This window comes from Gavialis gangeticus, unplaced genomic scaffold (genome assembly GCF_001723915.1).
Source record: "Gavialis gangeticus isolate Ggan-Ray unplaced genomic scaffold, GavGan_comp1, whole genome shotgun sequence".
Taxonomy (NCBI): domain Eukaryota; kingdom Metazoa; phylum Chordata; order Crocodylia; family Gavialidae; genus Gavialis; species Gavialis gangeticus.
The window spans coordinates 16,480,409-16,503,103 of NW_017728997.1; the positions used below are offsets into that span (position 1 = coordinate 16,480,409).

Here is a 22,695-nt window from a genome sequence, read left to right on the forward strand (position 1 = left end):
TTCTCTAAAATGGCTTAAATACTAGGTAGTCAATGCATCACTTTTTATTAAATTCTATAGGATTTTTCCATAAGGGAACGGTTATGTGCAGTTAGTCATTTTAATTAACCTTTTTAAGTGGATGTTGACTGTGTACTCAGTTTTCCTGGCTGGCCAATAAAAAGTTAATAGAAGGTGAGATTAGACATAAAATGATGGGAAAGAAAAAATGTGGCCCTGGAATAAGAGGTATGACACAGCAAGAGCTGCTGCTTTGGAAAAGTCTCTTCTCAACCCAACAGGCAAGGCACTTTATACCGGAAAACTTGGCCAACATCTCTCCCAACTATATGGTTGGTCCAATAAAAGACATCACAAAAGAAGAGTCTCCCATGCCTTTCCTGCACCATTACATCTGCAATAACACTACAACCCTACTATATTTCCAAGGGAATTCTAGTATCCTTGAAAACTCAAAATGTTCAAAAAACAAAGTCCTCTGCCCTTAGTTGAAGCCTGTGTCAGCTGGAAACAGGGCAAGTAACAGGCTTCAACTGCAACAAGGGAAGTTTGAGTTAAGCCTTAGGAAAAGCTTTGGCCTACTTGGCCCTAGGGGGGTCAGCTGAAGGGATGAACATGGTGTGGATCCAAGCATCCTTCGCTATTTGACACAGGCCACCTCCCAGGGGTTCTGGAAATGATGTACTAGAGGAGTTTTCTAGATGTACTAGATAATTTCCACAATGCTGGAAACCACTGTCCGGGCACCAGGTCTTCCTAAGCTGACTTCAGTGACACTGGAGGGGTGGGTAAGGTGTCTGCATCGAGGTAATGTTCACAAGGTGCGAGATGGTCTCCATACATAAAACTAGACCTGACCCCCTGCCTTGAAGAGCTCTCGGTCTCAGAAAATACCACGGCAAAGGGATCAGACAATCAACCAGCCCTATAAGGCAAATAATGAGTTATTGCTAAGTGGTTTTCCATAGGCTCCCTTAGATGGCCAACTTCCTACAGGATGCCTGGCAGGTAGAGAAGGCAAGAGTAGCAGCTAAGTTTCTCAGGGGAGAAAGGTGGGTGTCAGACTGGTCAGGGGGGTCAGGAACTGGTAGGAGTCATGGGAAGAGGTGAACGTAAACTCCAGTCTGTTTTTATCCCGTGATGTCGCTACGTCTTAGGTAGATCCTGCTCTGCAGGTTTTAACCCATATTTTTGCCTTTGCTTTTGGCCAGAGAACGCCAGCATGAGGGTTCGCAACCAGTGCGAGAATTTCAGGTTTTATCTGGAACAGCCGACGGTGGGTCGCTGTGGAAGGAGGCGTCTAGACCACTTCATTTCTTTCATTGAATTTAACTGCAGACTAGCTAACTGGCCAGTGTCCTTTACATTGAGCACGTTACTCTCTGAAGACGAACAGGCACATCCTCTAATTTTGTCCTTTTCAACTCCTCATTGACCACTTGAGAACCCAAAGTACACGGTTTCAATCGACCTTTAGTTACTGCAAGAAATGTTATATTCCATGCTATTATGGCTAATTTAGCTTTTAATTATATTGTCCGTGCTAATGCTAATTGGGATTTGATACACCCAAGTTTAATGATCCATTTTCATTGCCTTCCTGAAGCAAGTTACAGATTAGTTTGATAAACTTCAAAGAATTTTCACTAAACTTAAAAGTGTAAAATCAAACCGCTACATGTCTGGTAATACGAACTAATGAGCTAGAAGTGGCTGGCTCAGCAGGCAGCCTGTTGGCTTCGCTTATGCGGGCCCCCCTCTGTCAAGGAGATGGTCGAGGTGGCACGTTCAGAAGACCTTTTTCTGAAGGTGCGAAGGAAGCTAGTTCAGGAGGTACACTGGGAAATTATGTTGGGGTTGTCCACCACTAAGACAGCAAATTTGTTCGTGACAAAGATCTTTTTCATCCCATGCCATCAATCATAGTAATCTCCTGAGCCAACTTTTGGTCGTCCTTGCCCATGGTCCTGCTGGCCCAAGGGAAATGCTCCGAGGATGCACTGCTACAGACCCGGCGGCTTGCAAGGACCTTGCACAGGAACGGCATAGTCTTGTGTGGGTGTCAATCCTTTAGCAACACAAGGTGAAGGGGAGAGATGGGGGCACGCGATACACGGGGAAGGGGAAAGCAAACTGAACAGGCTACCCTAGCACTGCACAAAGCTAGGGACAGGCCATTTTAACAATAAGTACAACTGGAGGGCAGAGGTCCCTATCCTTTGCTGGCCCATGGTCAACAGCACCAGGCATGTAACATGCCAAAGGCCACATTGTCCTTTGCCTCCCATGTCGGCTTCAGGTTGAATATCATTTCCTCTGGTAATGAGCACTGCTGGAAGGGCTGGCCACGCTGTTCGTGGATGGCTAGGGTTGGGATAGGACAGCAGCCTGTGAGCTTGTGCCAGACCCAGGAGCAGCATGGCTGTGAGTGCAGCCTCTCAGCAGGGCTAGCTGGGCCAGGCGGACTGATATGCTGAGCCACCTATGCTGGCTTTGGGACCCAAGGGGCTCTGTACGCCAGGGGTGTCAAACTCATCCCACCCCACAAGCTGGATGAGGGTCACTGGGCCAGGCTGTGGGCCTGAGTGGGCTGTGCCCGGGCCAGGCGGGGGGACACCACATGCGGCGCATGCCCCTGTACCAGCTCCATGCACTGCACGTGGGGGTTGACACCTCTAGCATACACAGATGTGTGGGCAGATATCTCTGCAAGCAGCTGCCCTGCACTGACACATCCAGAGACACAGAAGCGTTACTCCATGCACACAGCCGGCCTACTCATTTCATTCCCGTCACTCCCATCGTCCTTGTAACTTTTCCCTCCCATGGCTTGCTTCCCATGAGACATTAAGGTCTGAGGGGCAGGGACCTCACCTGGACTGAAGTGTGAAGGTGGGACCATCAGATGAACAATTAGCAGTAGGAAGCACAGGCAAGTGGGTCTCCCTTGAGTACGGCTACCTTCAAATTCTACTTGTTCAATTTAAAATAACCACTCCCTGGCATTAAACTTTCCAGCTCAACAACACAGGATTTCAGTCTATGCTGCAACAGAGATGCCCTCGCATCTAGCAGCATCACAGGGGTCCTCTCGCCTCCTGCGCCCCCTAAGACTGACAACATGCGACAGTGCACGGCCCTGGGCCAACCAGACTTAACACTTCCGCTGCTATCAAAAGTCATAAATTCAGTGTGCTCAGGGGCATCCTTAACTATTCTGTGTGTATAAGAAAGACTAGTGAACTGCATGATAAAGCGGTCTTCTGGCAGCGTGGCACCCTGATGGGAATACGGATGCATTTTGGATCTACCTTCCATAGAAAGATCTGCGAGTTTAGAGACCTTTTCTCTGTCACATAAAATGCTTCCTTAGCACATTCGGAAAATATTTAACTCTACCTCTGCCTTTAAGAGGGAGAGAGGGAAGCGGTTTTGAGTATTCAGACCATTTGCTTCCAAAAGAATCCTCTTACAATGAAATTCCCCATAAAACTCAAGGCAGGTTTCCAAAAACACAGGAAAGAAAAGAGAAGCAAACCAAGAGAATATACGCCTTTTCCTCAGGGCAGATTGCATTTGTTCCTAACATACTCGTCTTCCTTTCAGCTTCTTTCACAGAGCTGACTGCTACGGAAACTTTGCAGCTACTTTGTGGATGCTGTCTGTCTTATGGTCTGAAGTCCCCTGAGGGAAGAGAAGAATACACTCCCTTTCAGCAGCTAGGCTCCTATTTTCTCTCACGCGATTGAACTTCATACAGACAGACGATACTTTCGGCTAAGTGACTTAAGAGCATCAGTCTCCCTCTCAAAAGTGACCAAAGGCCTGAATGAGCGTGAGCTACTCTGCCTTTCAGCTGCACAGAAACTACATCTTCACTGCAGCTCGAGAGCGAGCTTGCGGCACGGAGGTCATCTCAGGCTCCTTTGGAAAAAAAATGGACACACATTTCTAACACACTTAGGTGCTGCGGAAATGTCACCCCATGGTCTTAACGGATCCATCTAGGTCCCGGTCCCGGTCCCTGTTACAGCACAGATGACTTTGGGAGTGCTTTGAGGTGATGCTGGTACAAGGGAGAGGAGAATCCTATCTGTGCATGTGCCACCAAAGGGAATATAAGCCATTGCAGGAAGGGGCCATCCCTCATATACATGTATATATATGTATATGTGTGTATGTATATATGTGTCTGTGTGTGTATGTATGTGTGTCTATGTGTGTATTTATGTATATGTATATGTATCTTCTTCTCAAGGCAGCAATCGTTCTAGTCACAGCCTCTTCTCCCAGGAGGAGATTTCTTTTTTATTTTTTGTTTTTAAAAAAAAACCTAAGGACCAAATTCGGGCCTCGTCTGCACCGAAATAAAATGGGAGTAACCACAGTGGCTTCAAGGAGTTACGCTGAGTCTTACGCTGGCGGAAAGAGCAGGATTTGCTCGCTGTGCAGTACAGTTATAAAAGGCCGCTTCCCTTCATCAGAGCTGGTGAACTCCTGAGAACAGGACTAATTGGCTAAAGCAATCTCTCCTGACAAGCTATCACGGAGCAGCAGTCACAGAGAGCAGTCGTAGCATGAAGGGAAGAAAAAGGCTATTAGAGCTGTATTTCCCTCTGTTGAAAGCTACGGGCGGAAGATGTCCAACTTTTGTTAATAGCAATGATTTTGAGGCAGCTGAAGCAAAGCCTGCTTTAAGTCAGACCAAGTTTACAGATGTGTAGCTGATTATTTTGAATAATTAAATGGTGTCCAAACCAGCTGTAATGAATAGCACTGGGGTCTCAATTCATACATAATTGAGAAGACCGAGGCACATTTGATCATCCTGATCAAATTCTACCCTCTGGAGGATAAATGTTTGTCCTGAATACCATCAACATTGTTAAATGCCTCAATATTCCTGCTCAGTCATCCAGCCAGCAGTCAATTGAACTAAATCACTTTAACACCTCACACATTTGCTATCCTCATGAATACAAAATGTTTATGACTTACACAATAGTTTTTGGGCATCAGGCAATGCAGCCACTCAGACAGACTGTAACCAAACAGCAGTAAATGGTTTTTAATGGGACCATTAAAGACAATACCTGCATATAGTCGTGTCTTTATTCCATTAAGCAAAGTGGCTTTAGATATTAGCCCACCAGTTTTGTTTCACTGTTATGTGCGTAAATACATCGGCCTTTATAACTCATGTACCCATATTACTTTTTTAAAACAGCCATATATTGAAGAATATGGGTGGTCTTTGGCCCTCCACTGAAACACCACCACAGCTGCATGCTATTTACCAGCCTTCCTAGTTGAAATCATCTCAGCCAGGATGCGGTGTGGAAGGATTACCAGAGCAATGCCATTGGCACATTAAACTTCTCAAACTTGTTTCTTGGTAGCGCAGAAGTGCCTTGTGTAGCTCACTGGGCCTTCCTATAGCACGGAGGGATTGAATTTTGGTCTTACTCCCATGCTGGAGGACTTGCAACAGATTTGCAAGGGGGCAACAGAGATTGGGATTCAGCCTAGACACTCCGAGTTGTCTGTAGCAAGAGGCAGCTCTTAAACCCTTCGCATGATATAAATACCATGGACTAAGCACCTCGTTCAGGTGTTATTTGGACAAAAATCCCAGCGATGGCAAAGGGAACATTTCCTAGTAAGCAACCAATAATAGTAATTCAAAGAACTAATGGATGGGAGCTTTGGGAAGTGGCCCAAGAGTGATAAATGACAACGAGCCACACGTGACATTTCACGTGGAGGGCCAGTCTGCAACCCTTGCTCACACTGCAGCTTTCCCCTTTCTGAAAACCAGGTGACCAGGAAAGACTCTTCCAGATGAGGTCTCACCAGCACTTGGTATATGAACGGCCTTAAAACTCGGTGCTCTCTGCTGGAAATACTTCATCTGATAGGGTACAGAAGCAGACTTGCTGTTTTCACAGTGGCCTCATATCGGTACGACATTGTCCCTGGCTAGGAGTACACAACATGTTCAGCTGCGGCAGGAAAAGGCTACTTCATTAAAAGATAAGGGAACATACCTCAAAGTCTTCTGAGAATCCATGCTGGTTATTTGAATACAGTTCACTGATATGTTTAACAAACTGTTTGACAGGAATGGCTTCCATGTCATCTGTAGGAAGAGAAACACATTCAGAGTTGCTAGGAAATGTTTTATTCCTCCTGCCACCAGTCACGCTGACCTTTTTCATATCTGAGACCGAGACCTATATTACTATCAACTAATTCAGGTTTGCGCTTGGGCCTCAACACCATTTGTATCTGCATTACCCAAAGGAAGAGTCTATACCGTGCATAGTTACACGAACCCTAACAGATGTCTAATTCCCTATATTACATATGCAAAGCTAGATACTGCCAATGTAAATCATGCGAATCGGTAGTTGGTTCCCTGTGATGCATTTTTGGAAAGCTAATCCTCAGTGCAATTCTACTTTTTATTTTAAAAGTAAAATAAAAAGTAAAATAAAACGTATAAAGGATATTTAAAACAATATAGTGGACAAGTAATTGCTGTTAATCTCAGATGAGATTTGTTTTAAAAAATGTTGTTCCCTGTTGTAAGATTTAAGGCCAGCCAGAAAGACAGACAAAAGTACACAGAGTCTTCCAGCCACTCCTGACAGTGTTCGTTATACTGAATGTTCATTCCACTGGATGGCTTGCTCCTGATGGACATATTCCCAGGATGCCAATAAATCACGTAGAAACACCTTGTAAAGAAGCTGTAACAAAGCCAAAGATGTTAACGGATTAAAAGAAAACCCAGGGCTTTTCAGGTGGCCCAAAAGAAGTTCCTGGGACGCTGTGAAACAAGTGGGATGAATCTGGGTAAAACATGGATGCATAGTCATCACCTGCATAGTTTTCCAAAGCAGGATCTAAACATTGCTACATCCCCACTTCAGTTGCTGAAATCATTCAGCTTTCCTGGATAAATTAGATAATGTTTGCAGTATGGCATTTGGAAAATGTAAAGCGCTATGCAAGTGTGATTATTTTTGGCATGTGCAATAACTTACTGCCTGATTGCATCCTTTCATAGCAATATCCAGGCATTTATGTATTCTATCTAATATCCTTCTGAGGATTACATGTGGTTTATGTTTACTTCAAGTAATTTTGTGATGCATCTTTCCTCCCTTTAGCGCCCATATGGTCTTGTGCTGCAGCTGCACTACAGTCTGGATTCTCTCGCTTTTAAAACATCTCCATCACTATAGGAAAAATCCAAATATTTCTACAGATAGTTAGCAAAATTTAACCATAAATAAACAGATGTGACATTTACTGTATTCAGAGTGAAAGATCTTTGGCAAACTGAAACCTTTCAGCTGTCACATATGCTTTTCTTCGCAAAGGGTATGAAGATCTGTATGTGTAAATGAGGTTCTACTTTGGCAAGAGTTTTATAGATCTAGGCTTGGCAATCTGATTTCTCTATGGGTGATGGCAGTTACTATTGACCATGTCATTACTTCTCTACTTGCATTTTATCGAGCAAGGCTCTGGGGTGGCTTTTTGCATCTATTGACATTTTCAAACTTGAATCAGTCTTACAGGAAAATACCATCTTTCTTCTGTTTAATTTACAAGAAGCAATTGTTTAAGAAATATGTGTAATCTGATCACCTCTCGTGGTAATGTTGCTTTAATTAGCAACGTGCACATTTATTGAATAGCGTTAAGCCATTTAAAAGATTTAACAAGTGTATTATCATTCTAGTAAGCAAGCCATGCACTACAGAAGAGCTGGTGATTTATAATACTTAAATATTAATTCTGTATAATACTCAACTACATTAACATACATGGGTTTTGCAGCCAAGACCTTTGAATTCATGGTCTGAAGGAACAGTTGTGCCAAAGGCAGTATTGCTTCCTCTCCCACCAAGTAAACGGTACATCTTAAGTTTCCTTGAAAATAACCTTTACTGCATGAAGAATTTCACTCAATATACACATCATAGCAAAAATCCGAGTGGCAGCAGTAGTAGTCGTGCAGTGCAGCCCGGGACTCCTTGGACCAAGCTTAATTTTGCAGAAGGCAAATTTCCATTTTTAGTGACGGGCTGCAGGGCAAGACATCATTGAAGACGGCAATCCCTTCGATCCCTCACGTTCTCAAGGAAAAAGGTCAAGGGCAGCATGTGTAGCAATTAAGCTGTTAACCAGCCCATGACACTATCCACTCACCTTCATAGCCACCGCCAAGCCTACTCCTGGGTTTTCTTCGTTCCCTACTTTCCTCTCTCTCCCCCCCTCTTCTCTCTTGGCATCTCTCCTCAGTTCCCTCTGCATAATCTCTTCTCCAGCAATTCCCAATTCCTCCCAGCCCAACACAGTTCCCCATCCCATTTGATAAATGGGCAGCAATGAACTAGTTAATTATGCTGGCATGTAAATGAGTAAACCTCACAATGAGGCTCTTTGGGGAGGGGGACTTCACCTCTTCAGAGCTGCTGTGCAAGGCTGCCAGCAGACTCAGGACACAGTGCGGGAGGAGAGGCTTTTCCTTCCCCTTTGGAAAAGTAACGGCATGACCATGAAGGTTAGGAACTTCATTAAATGAAATTAAAGAGCTGATTTTTTTTTCAGTCAAGGGGTTTATGCATAAAGGGGGCTGGACCTGGCATGGGATGAGGACTTGACTCTTCTGTGCCACTGATCCAGCACGTAGTCAAACCGTCTCTGCCTTGAGTCATTTTAAAATCTGGACAATGCGGTCCAACTGAACGCTGACCCTTCCTGCTGCCCAGGCAAGAAGCTCATCTTCATCCTCCCCGAGGGTCACAGGGAAGAGCAGATGGTTTACATGGAGGCGGCTGGGATCTGGTAGGGGTTGGGAGTCCTGGTGTGGGGAGGCTTTCCATCCTGGGGTGCGTGGAAAGTATCCGATTTCTGGTTCTCTTGAACCCCCAAAAAGGGACGTGTTAGGGTAATCTGGCTTCACATTTTGCCCACTGTAAACTCCATACAGCAGTGTGAACTCTTCTGGTTCACATCTAGCTATTACTGGCTGGGGAGATCTGTGCTGAAATCCATGCTAGCGGTACACCGCTCTTTGATAGCATTTGCTCGGAAGATATCTGTCTCAGAAGTATCTTTGCTTAACTCTCTCCAACACAAAATGCAAATTGAAGTGGGTCCAGGGAACCTGCTTTTTGCAGGCATCTTGGGCCCACGGGCTTTGTTAAAGCTCCCTTCCATCTCAACACAAACGGGCTTCAGCGACCGTAACTCTTTTAGTCAACTCAAGAGATTAATGGAATCCTATAATGGCTAATTAGGAGCCCTAATAGCGGTTCAGTGCCTATTCCCTTTTGCACCACATACTTTTTTCCAGCCTAAAAGCAGACTGGCATTTGTTAGTGTCAGCATAATGCTAACTTCCTACAAGAGGATTATTCAAAAGGAAAACATGTGTCTTTACAGCAAACAGCTGATAACCCATCTCTCTAGCCTGCAGATACAACGCTGCATGGAGAACTTGTGCCGGTTAACCTCAGTCAGGATTCAAGCAAAATGGGAACGTTTTGAATCTTAGTAAAGCACATGTAAGCGGGCAGAGGTAACTATTCATGACTAGAAGGGGCTCCAGAGGTCTACTGAAAGGGCAATGTGTTATTTGTGTTGGATATTCAAATCTGAACCTCAATGGGCCCACTGCTCCTCAGCTGCGGGATCTGCGACTGCTGCAAAGGCGCCACGGGAAGAGAGCGCCACGTGCTGTATGCGGCACAGATGAGACCCACTGCAACCGTCGCGCAGAATGAACCGGAGAGGACAAAATGGGACCCACATGCTTGCGGGAAGAGAGGCTGCGTTGCTGATGCCACCTGAGAAAAGGCATTCGCTGGCACTTCAACTACATACATAAGCACAGACAAAACCTGCCATGTCTCACCCCACTTTCTAGAAGCTGGCATGCGATGGCCGGCATGGCACACGTTGTGTATTCCTGCAGGAGCCAGCATGTGCCCAGGGTAGTAAAAGCAATAAAGCTGGTGTCAGCTCATGTTTAAAGTCTGCATAATTAGCAACCTCATCAGGAACATTTTTTGCCCTCTTCACTGTCCTTAACAAAGCTGCTCTGATGCTTCCTCTGAAGCTATCGGGGCTGGGCTTGAAAGGAAAAGAGACTGTCCTACCGGAGGGACACTTCCACACAAGGAGATGCTGGATTCATTTGCTGCTCCCCAACGGGCTTAGTATTGCCAAATTGGGACAGACTTTTTTGGGTCAGGAGTAAAACGGGGAGGTTTGCAACAAAGAACAGAACAGGAATGTGCTCCCTACACGTTTTGCAAGGCCACACAAACTCCTCCTCTCCTGCTTGCTTTCCCTTTCCATCTTGTACTGCTTTCCTGATGTTCCTCTCACCCTCCCTCCTTCTCACTCCTCATTTCATCACGATCAATAGACATTAATTGCACAGTGCTAAGCTGCTCACCAGGATGCTGAGATGCTCTGTCTTAATTTTCTGCTTTGCATTCCCTAAATAATGAAAAACACCTTGGGTTAAACAAAAACTTTAAAAAGATTCCCACTGCCTGGTGTGGCCACCCAGCGCAGTGCTTCCCTGGGTAAGCCTTCTTCTATCCGCTCCCCCTGCTGCCTTTGTGAAAATGTAAAAAAAAAATCTCAGCAAAAGAAAAAAATCTCTGCTGGAATTTGTTTGATCCCAGCGCGTGTTGAGGATGTTCTGTTCAAGGACAGTACGGCTTGATTCGTTAAATATCGTATTTATAGCAAGAATGTGACAGAAACGTTAGCACATCACTGGGGGAAAAAGCATTTTTCTGACTGATCATGTTTTCTTGCAATACAAAAGAAAGCCAGAATGCTTTTAACTGCATAATAACAATATCAAGTCACTTATGAGAAAATAAAATCGCAGACATGGCTTTTATGCCGGTAGGATATTGGTTCATCTTTTTTCAACAGAGGTCATATCTGCATAAATATTAAAGTAAGGCAACACAGCGGGTGTCATCCCCTGCGTTTAAACTACATGCTGAAAGCCCTTTAAATGTTGGCACCCTGCTGAAGTTAGTGACCTTAGAATTATTAAGATGAATTATAATTGCTCAGAGCCAAGTGCCAAGAGACAATTCCTTGTTAACTTGCACACTACTTGAATTAGAAGTGTTTACCAATTATTATCATTGCCTCCATGAAACTTATAGTTCAACATGAATACAGGCAAGAAGATTTATTATGAAAACATTCATGCTTACGAGAGCCTCAATACTTGGGTACAGTAGGAAAACTGCACAAAACAGCTAGCAGCAGATTATCATTACCCATGCATTATAATTACCTACACATTATAATCAGATGTAATAGTCAGAGGGCAGATTTCTGATAGAGGAGAGAGGCACAGGATAGGGAGGATCACTTGCGTTGTACACGCCTGGACACTAATCACTGGTGCAAGAGTTACGTTCATCTCACTTGCTTCAAGATTACTTTAATACAGCGCCATTAGTCCTTTGCCAATCGCAGTGATATGAATTACAAAAATCACATTAATGTGGAGTTTAAAACCACATGCATGTTTCCTACATTGGGTTGTAATTCATTATAAATGAAACAGCCATTCATTCGCTCAGGCAAAAAGGAGAGGTCAAACCCATAGTATTCATTTTCATCTCCCAGAATGAAATGATTTGAGCTTTCCATTTACCTACACACTAAAAATGACTTTACTTCTTGTAGCTAAGTGATACAACTGGGATACAACTAGCAACTAACTGCTAGTAATCCCATATATTTCCATCCTAAGGTCCCAATTCTGCCATCTCAGGCTTAAAGATCTATGCCTGTGAGCAGTCCCATTCAAATCAGTGGGGCAATATATGAGTTTAATGGTAAGCACTCATACCAGAGTTTAGAGAGCGGAGCCTGAACGCTGGAAAACAGCATACTGGGTTTTTCCTCCCAGCCTAAGCCAATTTGTTGCATTTGTTTAACCTATTCAGACCTATTATGAGTACTGCTTCGCATGTATATAAAATGCAGATATAGAAAGAATATCTCTATGCTTATATATTTATATGTGCATGTGCGCGTGCATGCACACACACTATACACACACACACACAGCTGTGAAGCTGCACCCAGGCTATGCTGTGTCTTCCTCTCCTCATGCTGATTCAAGCTTCAGGAGGGGGATGACGAGTAATCAGCTGATTCAGGAGTTGAACCCTAGGGCTAAACATGGCGCAAGAATTGAGTCCTCCCGCACTTCTCTGTTGGGGGACGCAGCCACGTGTGTGTGGATTTACACGCCTGGACACTACTTGGTGCTGCGGACAATCTGCAGGGCGAAGGGAGGGCTGGGTCACTGAGTCGACCCCTCCGGCATGTCCAGTGGTCTGAAGAGATTACAACAGAAACATGTCCTTCAGGCTGGGAGCCGTGGTACGGTGAAGGGAAGCATTTCCATCCTGAATGCAAGGTAGTGCCTGTATTCCTGGGGTCTGCCCAGGTCTAGGGTGGGACGAAGGCCCCTCCTCTTCCCTGTGATTAGAAAATGCCAGGAGTGAAAGCTGCTTCTCCTGGTTTGAGACCTCCTCCACCGCAGCCCTGAGAAGTAACTCTCCAGGGAACACGAGTTTGTTCTGTTACCTGTTATTTTAATCTGTCTTTATTTTTATCTGGTTATTACTGTAAGCTGCTTTGAGCTGCTCTTAGGGAGGGCAGCAAATACATCTCATACACAGATAAATAAGCTTTGCCCCCTCCCTGGTTGTGCTATTTCAGCTCGCTGTTCTGGGGGGCTCTTGCTCAACTTCAACACCAGCAAAACTAAGGAGCTGGGAGGACAGGACTCCCTGCCCATTAACGGTGTTGATACCGTGTCTTGATGCACTTTACTTCATCCGACTCAAGCCGGCCTTTGCCCATGGAGAGGGCAATCCTTGCTATGGGATGCTGAACAGCTTGTCAGAGTTTCCCCGGGATCAAGCCACTTCCATCCCCAGTGCTTTGGCAATACACAAAAGCAGTTCCTGGAGTTATCCAAGACCATCGTGCGCTCGTCCTGGTGCCAAGGGTGCAAGAGGACCACAAGTAATCCTGGCAGGTGCTTGCGATGTCCTGCTCCCAGAGGCAGTTTCTCTTGATACTCTAGTGTTGCTGTTCTGGCCAGGGAGCCTGGTGGAGAGAGCAACTTTCTCTTTGAACATGGAGGAGATGGACTCTGATGCCCAACAGAGTGGATTTGGTAACCCCATGTGTGTACTATATGGCTCACCTCATCTGTCCTGTCCGGCAGAGTCATGGTAGGCCGGTGCTGGAAGGAATCCAAGCATCTCTGGGACATCAGTCCCTTTCCCGGGAGGAGAGGGCTCTGCTTGAAGACGACACGATGGGGAGCATCAATGCAACAGACGTTCCTGGTTCAGGGGTCTGCACTTGTACTCCTCATTGCCCCCTGCCTGCCATCGCCATCTGTGATGCACAGGGATAATTCTGCTTCTGCTGCCCTTCAGCAAATCCAGTCTTGTGATATGAGGAAAATGCCCATCTAGAGCACGAGGCTTGCACCTAGGGGAGGAAGAGCTCAAGTCTGTAGGTAAATCAGCTCTTCCTGTGAGCATTGGGACCCTGCCGACGGAGGGGAGAGACGTGGAAGTGCCGTAACTTGCAGCAGATGCTGCCCCAGCTGGAAAGCAGGGGAAGGCAGAGGTGGCTTATTTATGACTGCACACTTGCAAAGAGACCCATCCAAAATCAAGCAGCTGAGGAGAGGAAGACAGAGAAGCTGGGGAAATAATTGCATGCACCAAGATGGCAGGTCAGAGATTTGCCACTGATCACGGGAGGGCTGCCCCTCGGGGCAAGCTTGTAAATGAGGCTGATGCCGCGTTTAGGCTCACGCGTCCCTCACGATAGCCAGGGGCTGATTCAGCTAATGATACCTCCTTTGTCCTGTGCGTCTCTAGATCAAGCAGTGCAGATAATTATGAATTATTATATGGGCATTTGGTCTCAGGGCAAAATTTGCATAGCTAAGTGTATGCCTGTGGGTGATGTGGTTTCATGCTCAATAATTAAGTACATTTCTGCAGTGGGAAGTGAGGCAGAAAAAGGGTAGAAGCCACTCCTCTCTTCGATGATTTCCTTGCTCGTGGACCTGCAATGCACCGTAATGAGGCAGGAGCTACTGCTGGCACGTGAGGAGGTTGCCGGGGATTTTAGAGGTCTTGGAGCAGAGGAAACGTGGGGTCCTGGCAAAGCTATTCCACGTCTCTAAAGCAGCGAGGCTAAATTGCTGTAGCCAAGTCTGGGTGTGTAGCTGGGAGAGGAATTTGGTCCACTCCATTCAAGGAAACAGTCACATAGCTCCATGGGGACCTATTTAAATATCTTTTAAGGCACTGCCTGGGGTATCACAACCTAAAAAGGTTAGCTTGAAGAGCTCACTTTCATTTAAAACATCCTTTCTCTTTTACTTCCAGGATCAATACGGCAAGTCAGATTTTCTTGCAGCTTCCAGAAGGGAAGTTCAAAAACAGCATCATTTCATCAGCATGATGTGGGAACTGAAGGGGGATTTTGCCATTTACCCTTTCTAAAATCCTTCAGCAGGATTGCCGCGTAGGGGTTGCGGTTCAGGATGAAGGAGCTGGTTAGCCAGGGGATGGGGAAAGGGAGCAGGCCTCAGGACCACTCTGACCAACTAAACATCCTTTTCATGCCACACTGCTATCCTGCAGTAGGAAAGGCAGGGCAATCTTGAGCACACGAGGCACCGAACTGGCATGAAGCTCAGCCGCTGACCAACTTTGTGGCCTTGGGCATGTCATCTAGTCACCATGGGTCTCAATTTACCCTTTTTTAAAAGTGGCGTCATACCCCTTATTCATGGAGTGTTAACCTAACCTTGTGGGAAGAGCGCTTTGAGATCCTCAGCTGGATGTAAAGTGCTTGCATTTGCTGTTATAGTTCCCATTATTCCTATTACTAGTATTATCAACACCAGAAAACCAGCAGGTCAAGCTTAACTCAGTGAGCTCTGTCCCCATCATCCACCTAGCACCAAATCAGCCGGTCTCTCTGCACGCAGGCATTGCAATAAGAAAGGCCAAAGACTGTGGGTCTAAACCAGATGGATCAGGAGCTGAAAGTGAAGGGTAAGGAGAGCAAAATATGGTCCACCTAGTTTAAACAGGGCTTTGCACAGACCAGTCAGATACAGACCCAAGCCCCTTCTAGTAATTTCCAAGGTGGCATCACATGCAAGGTTTGGCAAAGGCAGGGCAGCGATCAGTAGCTTTGATTGCAAGAGCAGCCTCGCTAAGAAAAGATATTACGACTTGCAGCATTGATGTTTCCTATAACGGGAGACAAGGCAGTGGCGCAAAGCTCCTGCACACCCATCACAGTGGACCTGGGATGGAAACATCTCATCCCTATGTACCGCCAAGGAGGAAGAGGGGGACAGTGGGTCCTTACTAGCAAAAGTATGTGGGTCTCCATATTTTTCTTCCATTGCATGTTCCACAGATAAGGACAGAGGATGACAGTAACTTTTTGTTTCTACAGAGACAGGACTCAGACTACTATCAGCAGCGTGGTACAAATCACCGAACATTTCACATAAGGAGAGAATAGCTAACGTTTCATGTTAACTCCCTTAGGTGCGTTTAACATTGTCACCCTTGAAGGTTAGACATACAATTATGAATGCAATTACGAAAAATTTAACTAGATGCTTTCCCTTTCCTAATGAGGGTATTTCTTCAGTGTCTCTTTTCCTAGACTGTTAGAGACAGTCTTTGAAAGTCTTTGTTAAAATTAATTTAATAACTGCAGTCTGAAGCCTAGAGCTGTCAAACCAAAATTATGGAACAGGAGAAGGGAACAGAGGAAAAACATGTCAGCCTGCCACAGCAAGTCAGATCCCCCTTTGTGCAACTAAACTTGTTATAACATAGTGTACATTTTACTTGTGTCAACAAGACTGAATACTACCATACAAGGCAGGTACTGCAAAGGCTATGCCACTGCTGCAGCTGCAAAAGTTTTGGGGTTTCTTTTTGTCATCCTCATTTAAAGGGAAACAAGCTAGTGCAGCTGGTAATACTGAGAGAAACTGCCTCTCGTGGATGACAGGGACACGGAGGCACTGCCTGCTTTCCCCTTCATTCCAGTTCAGCTGAGGGAAGAAGCCGGCCCGTATAGCTTGAATATTACACCTTTAAATCCACTTGGATGCTTTGTCTGTGCACAGTCCCCTCCTCTCTTGCTAGTTCAAAAAGGAGCAAAGCTACACCTGGAAAAGATGGGAGCAACCTCTCCGGTGCAGCCAGTGGAGTTGTTCGCACCAGGGTCCTCTGAACCCCTAACCTATTATGGACTGAATGCCAGGCATTATTATCGCTAAAAAAAGTACCACTTCTAACAAAGTTCCTCCAGGATTTGCAGTGATCTGTGATAAAAACACACCGGTTCCACTGCCAGAGGCAAAGAGCAAGGCACGCTCACTTAGATGCGCTGGCACAGACGTCGCAAAACCTCTACCAAGAGTTGAGAGAGCAATCAGAATTTGTCACCGAACCAACGTGCCTTTCCCTCCCAGCACCAGTGAGCCAGCACCTGGCCGCACGCAGCACGCGCAGGAAGTGAGGCCTGCCTTACCTGGAATAGGTATAATGGGAATACTTTCATTGGGGACCACTCGAGGCGAGCTGCTGTCCTCCACATAGAAATGAGCAGTCTGAAAACACTTTCTGCGAAAGGAAGAGAGAAAAAGTTCAGCGGTGTGAAAAAATCACATTTGGAGAAAAGCAAAGAGCGCCTGCATGTGTCCTGCCTTTCCACTTCTGGTTCAGCCTTTCAGATGTTAAAGCCTTAAATGCCGGTTGGTGAAAACCCACTGAAGCTGCATACAATTATATTGCTACTTTCAGACCCCGAGGCATTGTATTCACTGATACCTGACACCCACTCGCCAGAAATACACACCGCCCCTCCCCTTTAAGAGCAGGCTATTGCTGAGGATTAGTTACCATAAAATTAAGACCAGTCACTTCAGCATTTGGATCTGGATTTCAAATAGAAAGTTCAGAAAGAAACACTGGCTGCCAGTCCTTTGCCCGTGAGACAAGCCAATGCATCGTCTCAAACCACACGACCACACAACAATGTCTGGGGGGGAAGGATACACACTTACTGTAAAACTTTATGCTGGGTAACAGTAACTAACACAGAATATCACAGACAGGTCTTAAAACGGTGAAGAATTCAGCTCCTTTAAGCCCAGAAGCAATACAATCCCCGTCACACCCTCCTCTTTCAAAATCTGAATCTCGGCCGCACCGAGAGAAAATCCCGCTTGGGCCCCACAGCCACGCGCTGAGAAAGGCCCAAGAAGGACAAGTCACGCACTGCAACCACGCCAGAGACGGGGAAAGACAGACTCGAATGTACCTTAATGCTTTTACCTGTACTTAATGCAAAGCAGAGAGCACCAGCTGGTCATCATAGAGAAGGCACTGAGCAGAAGAGCATCGAGAGAGCCAAGAAGCCTCTGCATGGTGATGTTAACCGAGGCAGGGTTTTCCAACATCAGCGTCACTGCTCATTGCTGACTTAATGAGCTGCTTGGGGCTGGAGCTGAATATTTAATGAGACTTGCTCAGTGTGAGCAGCTATTGTGACAAGCAAAGGGTCTGCTCTCATCTGTCAGGGGCGCTTAACAATAGCTTCCCCGCACCATGAAGAGCCCTCTTACGGCATCGCTTAATGAACTGCTCCTCGGCACCTGGACGGCGTTTGAAGGCGGCCCCGATGAGCTGCCCCTTTAGGAAGTTGCTGTTTCTCCTGCTGAAACATATTTGCACGTACTGGCGGGGAACTTTCTGCCTTGCAGTCTGCTTTTCTGTAATTCTGGGCATTGTGCTGCGCACAGAAAGCCCACTCGGTAGAGCCTGCTTTGCTGACATTGTCAAAGTAATTTGTGCTCCCATTGTTTTCAACGCTGATGCGTGCCAGGGTGCTAAGAAGTCACACTGAAAATCAAATAACTTTTCCAGGCAAAAAACAGGTCTGTACCAGAAGCAAAAATACCTACGGGCATTTGCTTCCTCTGCGCCTGTGTAACTGCAGCACTTTATAAATAATACAAGCACACGGTATAGATGCTCATATACAACTATTGAGATGATATGCAACCAGGAAAGATCATATTTCACAGCACAGAGAGGCATCCCTAAAACACACTTCTTTTCCAGCTGCCAAGCTGGAGCCATGCTCAGGGTTTTGCTATACCAGGCCTCCTTTGCTAGGGAAACACGGTAAGACAAAACACGGGAAAACCCAATATTCGTGACGTGCAGCTCAGCACTTAAAAAACAAAAAATTAGTTTGTTTCCTTCCATTTGGAAGAATTCAACTCTGCTTAAAAAAAAGGGACAGGAAAGGGCGAGTGCCTTTCTCTTTCGGCAGCATTTTGGACAATGTATACCCTGGGGGCGCAGCAGTGAATAAATCAGTCACACATAAGGAAGAAACTATGAATATGAAACAGGCAAAATGTTCATGGTTTTCATGCATTCAGGACCTTTTTCCCCTGAGTCAACTCCACAGAAAATCCATGGACAGTGTCTCCTGGCAATTGAAGCCTTAAGAATATATACAATTTTCCATCTAGCAGTTCAATAGAGAGAGACCCTTTCATCTACTGATCCAAGACCTTTTTTTGTTAATAAGCTCACAGTATATATGAAATACAATTCCTTTCTATCCATTTATTTATTCTGTTTTTGCACAGACAAAAAAAGCCTTGCCTCATATTGTGCTGTTTTATACTGTCAAGAGATTTTTTTCCCCATAAAAAACTTTAAATTGTTTATGTAGACGCACAGCCCCATTGGGCGATGTGCATAATGCAGAGAGGAATACACCGAGCACCTCGTACCGTGGGATAGTTACAGCTTTTGTAATTTCAGCAAACGAGCTCTTAGCATAGTGAAGTTGGCGGCGATAAATCACGCCATGGACAAATCTCTCTCTCTTGCATGGATGGCTGCGTATAGCTGTTGTTGAAAACTTCATTACCACACAGCTTGACCCCACCACCTTTTCTAGCCACAAGCACATCACTCTGCAATATACTCTGTGTGCACCTGAATGCACAAAGGCCGGTTATCTCTCTGGAGCACGGGTCGGGTTTACTACACCACTTACTGGAAGCAAGATCTGTAGTGGAAGTGAAGAGCGCTCTCCCACTCCAGGCAGACAAGGTTCCTGGGGTAGAGGTGATATCTTTTATGAGACCAACTAAATAACTGGTAAAATTGTTCTTTGCAAGCTTTCAGGCACAAACACCCTTCTTCAGGCATATCTGTTGGTGAAGGAAGGGTGTTTGTACCTGAAAGCTTGCAAAGAACAATTTTTCCAACTATTTAATTGGTCTCATAAAAGATACCGCATCTACCCCAAGAACTTGCCTGCCTATGTCCTTAGACCAACACGGCTATAACCAACAACCCCACTCCCACTCTAAACCCCTTTCCATGTGCTCATGAGATTGTAAGCTCCTCCTCGGCTTTAATGTCCTCAGCTTCATCTCTGCTGCAGCTGAATTTTCTGAGAAAGGCAAGAAAAAATTTGAGGCCAGGAACCCACCCATCCGGGGCATGCAGAGATAATGCAGGGCGCCCCTCAGCCTCCAAGAAGAGCCCCGACGAGCCGGGAATTTTGCAGGGTGACACTTCACACACATCTATGCCTGCATGGTGCCTAGTTTCCAGACTAATGTGATAAGAAATATGTTTTTAAATGAGCCCTACAACCTCCTGGCAAGAAATTTCTATTGAGAATCAGTTCTGGGCACATCTTTTCTTAAGCTCCCGTAGGGTGCTGACAGCTACGGTTTGCCCCTGCTCCTGGCATGGGATCATGCTGTGGTCAGTTCGGGGGGGGAAAAGAGATGGAAAGGGGAGATACTGAGGTCCAGCGCGTTCCAACATCTGTGGCTTAGAGTAGCCCTGACGCCCCAAAACCTCTACTATACTTGCAACGAGACAGGTGCTGCCTCGCCAAGCTGCAGCCTGAACAGACACGGCAGGACAGAGGGTCGAGGCAGAGCCTGAGCGAGGGGAGGTGACATATCCCAAGGACCCACAACGGTGGCGGAGTTGGGTTCCAGTCCATGACCATAGCCAGCGGCCCACATGCATGCATGTGTGTAATAACAGCAATTGCTGGATCAGGACCAGGACTTGCGTACACTTAGCTTTAAACTGACTGTGTGTGCAAGACAGGGAAGCTGCAAGTGCAGCAAGGGGCAATATGTGCACTCGGGATTTTTCCTGATGTCCACACAAACTTGGGGGGGAGCCGCCTTCATTCTCAGTGGGATTCAATCTTGTTGCAAACTGACCAACTAGTTCGGAAGTGCAGAAACCCTTTTACAAAATGGACTTTATAGAAAAGCAAAGCAAATGACAGTCTTAATCTCGAGTCTAGAGTATCCCAGGCAGCACACGCCTTTCCGGCAAAGAACCAAGGACTCTGTTGTCTCCGAGATCCGTGAAGGAGACCCCTTCCCTAAGCCCCATATGGTTTTCTGGCAGCTTTTCCCTGGGGCAGAATAACCATGCGAGATCCCACAGACCAGATGCACAATTGTCACAGATGCAGAAAGTAATCCGCAGAACAGGAAGGGTGGAAGCACATGGGAATTTATCTACCACTGCCGTCTGGGAAGGTTTCCTCGCACTCCCCTAGCTTTTTGTAGACAGTAACAGCCAATTATTATTAAAGCAAAGTAAGACAGTGTGAAGCTCAGAGTAATACCACTTAGTAACTGGACTGCAGACATAAAAGTCTGCCAAGAGACCGACTATTAGCGAGGTTATGCTTTTATACCCGCTCTGCTTGGCAAAGTCAGTTGTTTGCTGATAACTTGCTCACAACCGCTATGCACTCGGTAACTCCGGCACTCAGAACAAGCTGCTTTGATTATTAATAAACCACGAGCAGCTCGCCGTCTACCCCGATCCTGAGGACGGGCGGAGCGCTGGACCACTATGACTGCCTGCAGGTGAGCGCGCGGTTACTTCCCTCCAGATGCTCAGTTCTTGGGACCTAGCCCTGCCTTCGATACAAACGTGCAGCTTCTACCGAAGACAAACGGGAGCCCTGGGAATAGATCTGAAGCCAACTGCTGGCTCTTACTCCTTTGTAGTCGTATCCTCAGCATCCATAGCTCCGAGCAGAGGGGGAAGGGGCACATATGGCTCTGCACCAGCTGATGCTGGGGTTAGGGGGAGGGTGATGAAGAAGCGGGGGCTGATAGGCTCCGAGGCAGCTGGCTGCAGCTACAAAAATACCAGTGACAACATGGTATACGATCAAAAGGGGACTTCTCCGACTTCGGGGAGACTCAGCCACAGCTGGACTATATGCACTATGGCTCAGCTGGGCTGTGGCTGGTAGGTGCCAATGCAGGGCTCGTGTTGCACAAGAAGGGCCTGTGACTGACTTTGTGAAGCACCTCCGATGGTCAGTGCGATGCTGCACTTTCCTCCCGGCCGCTGCAAGGCCAGGCAGGTGTGCACTGCTTTCTTCTTCTCTGCACCCAGGAGCCCCAGTCATGGAGTATAACATGTCCAGGCGACCCCATCCTAGGGCAAAGCTGCAAAAGAAGCACCGTGAATTCCTGCTTCCTCAGTCACGTTAGCAAGTGCAAGCCTTGCCCCGCGGGTGCCCTGCTCTCCTGGATTTCACCGAGATGCACACAGGGGAGCACCCCGGCCCGCTCCCATGTTGACGCATGTTGGGATTATGGGCGATGGGTCACGCAGCTGATCGCAGCTTTTCTAAAAGGCCACGTGACCTAGAAGACTGGATGAGTCAGGACACCTGGGCTATAAGTCCTGGTTCTGCAATGGGCCTGCTGCACAACCTCGAATGCAGGCGGGGTTGTCACCCAAATGGCTCAGTAGCCACAAAACAAAATCTGAATGCAGTGGCTGAATGCCATGTGGCAGTTCATTCCTGGTTTGCCCCCACTCTCCTCTGAAGCATCCTGTGCTGGCCAGGCTGGAAAACAGGATGCTGGACTAGGCAAGACCACCAGCTGCCTTCAGCAAAGCGGTCCTTATATTCTGGATCACTACAGTCAGACCTGATGACAGGATGAGCAGAGGAAGTGCCACGTGCCTCGTGGTGGAAATAATGGATGCTTGTCGTGAAGAAAGAAGCAGAACAAAAAAGCATGCCTAACACTCACATGTCCAATGCTGAAGAGTAGCCTACTTGTGTCCTGAAAATTCATGATAAAAATAATGACTATGGTCAGAAACATACCTGGTTCTCCAGCAGCTTTCAGGTCTGGTTTTGAAGCTAAAAGCAACTCGAACCTTTCTCCTTTGCTGAATGCCTTTCAGCGGCTTGGATTAGTAGGAAGGATACAGCCTGCAGTCGATGAGTTTTGCTTCATTTTTACTTTACCTTTGCTCCTCCTCTTGAACTCCTTTGAGTTCCCCAAGTTTTTAGAAACTCTGGGAGAAAACTGCACAGAAAGTTTTCCTTCTGTGAAAGTTTCCTTCGTCCTTTTGGGAAGTCTGTCATCTAACTGGGACAAAGGTTTGGTTCTGACATCCGTGTCTTTCACAGCACGAAGCAAGGTATCAAAGCTGCGAGAGG

At 46.3% G+C, this 22,695-nt stretch overlaps 1 protein-coding gene across 1 annotated transcript in view; it reads right to left on the minus strand.

The window, feature by feature from the left end:
* The window catches only part of PTPRG (protein tyrosine phosphatase, receptor type G), a 424,594-nt gene that overhangs the window by 27,979 nt on the left and 373,920 nt on the right, over positions 1-22,695 (minus strand). Inside the window, exons 15-16 of the mRNA XM_019504585.1 lie at positions 16,678-16,769; positions 6,048-6,139 (exon numbers count right to left, since the gene is read on the minus strand). Of these exons, the coding sequence (XP_019360130.1) occupies positions 6,048-6,139; positions 16,678-16,769 (184 nt within the window). The remainder of the gene's footprint in view (positions 1-6,047; positions 6,140-16,677; positions 16,770-22,695) is intronic.